Genomic DNA, 6,776 nt, shown 5'->3' on the forward strand with positions numbered 1-6,776 from the left:
AATAAATAGCTGGTTATGAAATAATAATAAAGCAGGGACAGAACAGCCTGTGTGACCTGCATGTTCAACGAACACACAACATGAGATAGAGTGAGAGAGTGAGGGGTTCAGTGTGTGTCTCTGAATGAGTGAGTGAAAGATAGACTGAGTGAGTGTGTGTAGTGTGTATGTGTATAATTCTGTAGAGCGGAAACATGTTTCTGTGTGTGTGTGACGTGTATGTAGTATGTGTGCAGCATATAATTATATAGATAGGATATGTGGGTGTGTGTGTAGTATATATGTGTGTGTATGTGGATGAGTGTGTGTGTGTGTGTGTGTGTGTGTGTGTGTGTGTTTGTCCGTGTGTGTGTGTACTATCTATGTGTATAGCATATCATGCTATGGAGAGGAAATATGTGTGTGTGTGTGCTTAGTTTTATGGAGAGAAAATGTGCATGGGGGAGGGGTGAGTAGGAGTGAATTATGCCTGTTCTCTAGCCAGAGAGGGAGGGGGAGGGAGAGTGTGGATGTATGTCTATATGTATGTATGTATGTGTGTGTGTATGTATGTGTGTGTATGTGTGTGTGTGTGTGTGTGCGTGTGTGTGTGTATGTGTGTGTGCGTGTGTGTGTGTGTGTGTGTGCGTGTGTGTGTGTGCGTGTGTTTGTGTGTATGTGTGTGTGTGTGTGTGGATGTATACACTATGGGGGAGGGTGCATCAAGACACTATGGATGTATAATAATATGTGGGCTGTGTGTGTGTGAAAGAGAGAGGAATATGAGAGGTTGTGTGAATGTGTGGATCTCCTACATTAGAGGAACTGAGGTCCCTTCGGTTCTGTTATTCAGTCCTTTTCACAATAAAGTCCTCTGGTTTCTGTAACAGCAGTTCCATCTCTCTAGAGACCAGCTGTCATTAACTATAGCGACACTTCTGGTGTCAAACACTATCCACCCCTAAACTACTGATGCAGTCCTACTCAGTGTCTCTATTCAGTGTATCTACTATGAGTCTCTACTCTGAGTCTCTACTCTTAGTCTCTAATCTAAGTCTCTACTCTGTGTCTCTAATGTGTATCTACTCTGTGTCTCTACTCTAAGTCTCTACTCTAAGTCTCTATTCTGTGTCTCTTCTCTGAGTCTCTACTCTAGGTCTCTAATTTAAGTCTCTACTCTGTGTCTCTACTGTGTCTCTACTCTGTGTCTCTACTCTGAGTCTCTACTCGGTCTCTACCCTGTCTGTCCACGAAAAGTCCCGGGCCAGAGGTCCGACACAGCTGCCTCCCCTAGATGGAGCACGTGCTTCCACTCCCCCCGTCCCGCTACCTCACTGCTCGAGCCCTTTGTATGAAATGTGCGCGAGAAGACTCCGCAGTGAGCGGTGCTGAGTGCGAGGAAAACCGTCACCGACCCGGGACACACGCGCATCAAACCGGATTCGAGTGCACCGGATTCAACCACGAGCTGAAACACCGAGTCTCAACTCCCGCGGTGGTTTACCGTGTTGGCGGGATGTTTATGTGAAGGAGCGCGACGCGTTTATCGGGAAGTTTGATCCGCCGGTGAGACCGCGGACCGACAGGCGCTCGAGCCAACATCTCGCCCGAAACTTGCCGACTCTTTGTGTTCCGCCGCTTCGAGATTTAAACTCCTCACCGGACTATCGTCCCGGTGAACGGAGACCAGCCCACTCTCTACATCCCGCTCCGGGTGAGCGTCCGTCGGGAAGGGCCGTGCCGACCCTCCGACCGGCGTCCTGAACCACATCCCCGGGTCTACTCACGCAAAGCGGTCCGAGCAGCGGGGGGCTGATGGAGGTGAGGGTGTTCCCGCCTCTCCCGCAGACCGCGGCGGAGCGCGCCCGGCTGGGCCAGCTGGCCTACTCCGAGCAGGCTCTGGGGAGCAAGGTGAGACCAACTTTACACCGTCACCTCGGGGGCTCCCGCCGGGGGGCCGGGCTGGAGGTACGGGGCTGGGTACGGGGCTAATTGAGCGTGATTAAGTATGTTTGTGGGTTTTCTCGGGACACCTGTCCCCTCTGTGAACATCTTCACCATGTTCACACATCACCTGGAGGACGCCATGCTCCTCAGACCGACCCTCAAGAACCTCACCTCTTATTTACTCATTCGTGTTCTGTGGGAATGCCACTCCAACAACACACACACACACACACACACACACACACACACACACACACACACACACACACACACACACACACACACACACACACACACACACACACACACACACAAACCCCTGCTCGGAAGGGTTACCTCACCTCTTATTTACTCATTCGTGTTCTGTGGGAATGCCACTCCAACAACACACACACACACACACACACACACACACACACACACACACAAACCCCTGCTCAGAAGGAAGCTACAATGACAACCTCCTGATCGGTGTGTACTGACCATGAAGTGTAGTAGTACTCTATAGTGTTAGTAGTACTTTATATGGTAATGTAGTTGTGTAGGAGTACTCTATAGTAGTATAGTAGTACTCTATATAGTAGTGTAGTAACACTATATAGTAGGTTAAGTGTAGTACTCCATATAGTATTGTATAGTGGTAGTCTATTTAGTAGTATAGTAGTACTCTATATAGAGGTGTTAGTAGTACTTTTTCATTATCATCAACATCATCAAATATGGTGGTTTTGTAGTTCTCTATTTAGTAGTATAGTGGTATTCTTTATAGTATATTATAGTGGTGTACTCTATATAATATAGTAGTGTAGTAGTACTCTATATAGTAGTATAGTGGTGTAGTAGTAATCTATATAGTAGTGTAGTAGTACTCTACATCGTAGGTATAGTGTAGTACTCTATATAGTATAGTGGTGTAGAAGTATTCTATATAGTTATGTTGTAGTACTCTCTATAGTAGGCATAGTGTAGTACTATGTATAGTAGTATAGTAGTACTCTATCTAGTATAGTAGTACTCTATCTAGTATAGTATAGTACTACTCTATCTAGTATAGTAGTACTCTATCTAGTATAGTATAGTACTACTCTATCTAGTATAGTAGTACTCTATCTAGTACTCTATCTAGTATAGTATAGTAGTACTCTATCTAGTATAGTATAGTATTACTCTATCTAGTATATTATAGTGTGGACTATCAGACAGCTGTAATGACAGGGTACCCTGTCAGGACGGTGAGAGGTTGTGCATGATGCCATGGTGTGGAACATCTTCTGATCCACCCGTCCACACACAGTAGACGGACGGAGGGACGCTCCAGCAGACGGATCGCCAAACCCTCCAGGACCGAAACAGGCTCCCTTCCTGAGGAATCTGTCCACTTTCCAGCCATTCTTAGAGAAGGGGCTGGGTTAGCCCAAGAGTACAACCAAAATGGTGGCCCTTCTATAAGTGCTGTGTGGAGGAAGTCTGTGTGTTTGGGTCCGCTCTCGGTCCCACTCTGAGCGGGCAGAGCTTCAGTGTGAGGCGGGCGCACACCGGACCAGAACAAACCGGTGGAGGTGGGACGGTCTGGTGCGGTGTTGAGCATCATGAGTTCAGAGCGCTGCTGGACGTCCCAGCAGCTGTAAGGGGTGCCAGTGTGAGCTCTCCTTTGGAACAGTTCCAGTGAAGACACACGGTGATGATCACAGAGTGGTGGGCACGTTGGGAAAGTTTCAATGACTTTACCGCAGCAATAGGACTATTCAGGAGCAGGAAGATAAAGGCTCCATTCTGGATGACGGATCACCAGAAAAGAAAAGGAATTGGAGTGGGAGTACAGTACCTAATGAGCAGCCAGTTATTATTAGTAGGTAGAGGAGGGGAGGAGCGCTGGTTGGTGAGGAAGAGATGTGGAGGCCCCGGCGGTAACAATAGAGAAAGACCCTCCATGCAATCAAACATTTTACAAATTATTTAAAGTGAGATAATCTGTTCAAATTAATGCACACAGACGGACATGACCAAGGACATGGCAATACTGCAACATAGCGCCCAGAAAGGGGTAGGATCTCCTTAAAGCATCGGCTCATTAAGATAGAGAGTTCTGGATTCACATACGTCGTTGGCAGAGTCTTATGTTTGGTTTGCTTGCTCCACATTTAAGCGTCTCACGTCAGACAAGCCTTTAACGGCCTCTCCTGTCGAGGTGTTGATTCACTGAACAGGTCAGGCAAACTGACCCCTGCTCCCATTCACAAATGGCCTTAGCAGGAGATGCCGTGGAACATTGCAGGGAAAGTCTACTAGTGGTTACCAGGAGATCATGACCAGGCCTTTACACACGGCGACTTGTAGCCCTCCTAGCTCTACACGTAGCCCTGCTAGCTCTACACGTAGCCCTCCTAGCTCTACACGTAGCCCTGCTAGCTCTAAACGTAGCCCTCCTAGCTCTACACATAGCTCTGCTAGCTCTACACGTAGCCCTGCTAGCTCTACACGTAGCCCTGCTAGCTCTACACGTAGCCCTCCTAGCTCTACACGTAGCCCCTCCTATCTCTACAAGTAGCCCCTTCTATCTCTACACGTAGCCCCTCCTATCTCTACACATAGCCCCTTCTATCTCTACACATAGCCCCTTCTATCTCTACATGTAGCCCTCCTAGCTCTACATGTAGCCCCTCCTAGCTCTACACGTAGCCCCTTCTAGCTTGGTAGCATAGGATGAAGGAATGATCAGGTCATTGGTTTAGGCGTGTGTGTGTGTGTGTGTGTGTGTGTGTGCCTGTGTGTGTGTGTGTGTGTCTGTGTGTGTGTGTGTGTGTGTGTGTGTGTGTGTGCAAGTGTGTGTGATAGAGAGAGAGAGGCGAGAGACAGAGGGAAAGAGGAGGGAGATACAGAGGGAGAGAGAGAAAGAGGAGAGCGATACAGAAGGAGAGAGAGCGAGAGAGAGAGAGAGAGAGAAAGACACACAGAAAGGTGGGGAGAGCATAGAGAGAGCAGGGAGAGAGAGAGAGGGAGAGGGACAGAGAGGGAGGGAGAGCGCAGCAGTTTGGGGGTAGGGATGCAGCAGAGTGAGAGCAGCAGAATGGGGGTAGGGATGCAGAGAGGAGTGGGGGTTGCTCTGTGAGGTAGGCTTGTATTATATTTCTCTCTTCTGATTCTGAGCTGTGTGGCTCTGATAGAGCAGATTATGTTACTCTGACAGAGAGACAGCAGACACACATCAGGAGAGAGAGAACAGAGGGGGAGATGGGAGGGAGGGAGAGACAGAGAGGGGGAAAGGAGGAGGGAGAGAGATACAGAGAGGGAGAGAGCAGAGGGAGCGAGAGGAGATGGAGAGAGAGGAGGAGGGAGAGAGAGAGGAGGAGGGAGAGGGGGAAAAAGAGAGGGGGAGAGAAGGAGAGGGGAGAGATACAGAGAGAGGGAGAGAGAATGAGGGAGAGATACAGAGAGGGAGAGAGAAAGAAGGAGGGAGAGACAGAGAGAGACTGAAAGTATGGGAGAAATAGGGAGAAAGAATGAGAGGAGGCAAGCACTAAGTGAATGAACATAATTAGTGTGTGTTTGTGTGTGTGTGCGTGTGTGTGTTTGTTTCTATCGATCTATACATGCAGTATGTATGTACTTGAATCTGTGCAAGTGCATTCATGTTCATGGGTTGTTGCACGGTGTGTGTGTGTGTGTGTGTGTGTGTGTGTGTGTAGGTGTGTGCGTGAGCGAGAGAGAAAGGCAGGAATGAATTAGTCATATGGAGACACACCCTGCAAAAGGCAATAAAATGTAGAAAATGTAAATAAAATGTCATGCTAAGACTTAGCTAGAGAAACACATGCTGAGAGTTAGCTAGAGACGCAAACATGCTGAGAGTTAGCTAGAGACACAAACATGCTGAAAGTTAGCTAGAGACTCTCAAAGCCACTATGCGAGGGAAAAGGTTTGATGTTGTGATTGTTGAGGAGGTTTTCCTGATGAGACGGAGAGAGGAGAAGGGTGCAGGGAGCAGTTAGGAGGAGAACCACCAGAAGGTCTGGAGTCCTGCAGTCATGGAGTACCTTCTCCAGGTATCCACTCAGTCAATGGGCGTACGCGATGGATTCTAGACCACCGTGGCATCCATCAGACCACCAACAGCTGTTTGGTCACATTAACACGTTGGCGGGCTCTCATCGTGGAGATACTCCATCTATATCTCTGGGCCATACCATGATTGTGAAACAGAAACTCAATGGACCATGTCTCTCAGCTACCCCTGTCCAGCACTGGTGCCATCTAATTATCTCAATCTAATTATCTCAACACAACCCGCAACCCGGCCGTCTGTCCAGCTCAGACCGGCCTCAGGCGCCCCTCTGTGGGCTCACTACTGGTTCTATTGGTCCTCAATGCTGGTTTACACCTGGTCTGTTCTGATCGGGTCAGTGTTGGTGCGTTGTGATGGTGGGTTACTGTTGGTGCGTTAGGATTGGTTTAGTGTTGGTGCGTTGTTTTTGGTGGTGGGTTAGTGTTAGTGTGTTCTGATTGGTGGCTGGTGGAAGATGCCAGATGCAGACGCTCGGAGGAGTGTTGCCAGGAGAGGCTCATTACAGTCGCAGCGTTTCCAAAACAAACATATTGCAACAAACATCCTCAGTCATCCTGCCCTCCTCCTCCCCCTCCTCCTGCTCCCTCCTCCTCTTCCCCCTCCTCCTCCTCCCCCTCCTCCTGCTCCTCCTCCTCTTCCCCCTCCTCCTCCTCCTCTTCCCCCTCCTCCTCCTCCTCCTCCTCCCCCTCCTCCTCCTCCTCCTCTTCCTACTCCTCCTCCCCCTCCTCCTCCTCTTCCCCCTCCTCCTCCTCCCCCTCCTCCTGCTCCTCCTCCTCTTCCCCCTCCT

At 49.1% G+C, this 6,776-nt stretch overlaps 1 protein-coding gene across 1 annotated transcript in view; it reads left to right on the forward strand.

Moving 5' to 3' along the window:
- Positions 1-1,794: 1,794 nt before the first annotated feature.
- The window catches only part of tox (thymocyte selection-associated high mobility group box), a gene marked incomplete at both ends in the record, with an annotated part of 18,781 nt that continues 13,799 nt past the window's right edge, over positions 1,795-6,776 (forward strand). Inside the window, one exon of the mRNA XM_079750597.1 lies at positions 1,795-1,890. Coding sequence (XP_079606723.1) covers positions 1,795-1,890 — 96 coding nt within the window. The remainder of the gene's footprint in view (positions 1,891-6,776) is intronic.

Source organism: Pollachius pollachius (genome assembly GCF_949987615.1).
Source record: "Pollachius pollachius genome assembly, chromosome: 14".
In the NCBI taxonomy this organism is placed as follows: Eukaryota; Metazoa; Chordata; class Actinopteri; order Gadiformes; family Gadidae; genus Pollachius; species Pollachius pollachius.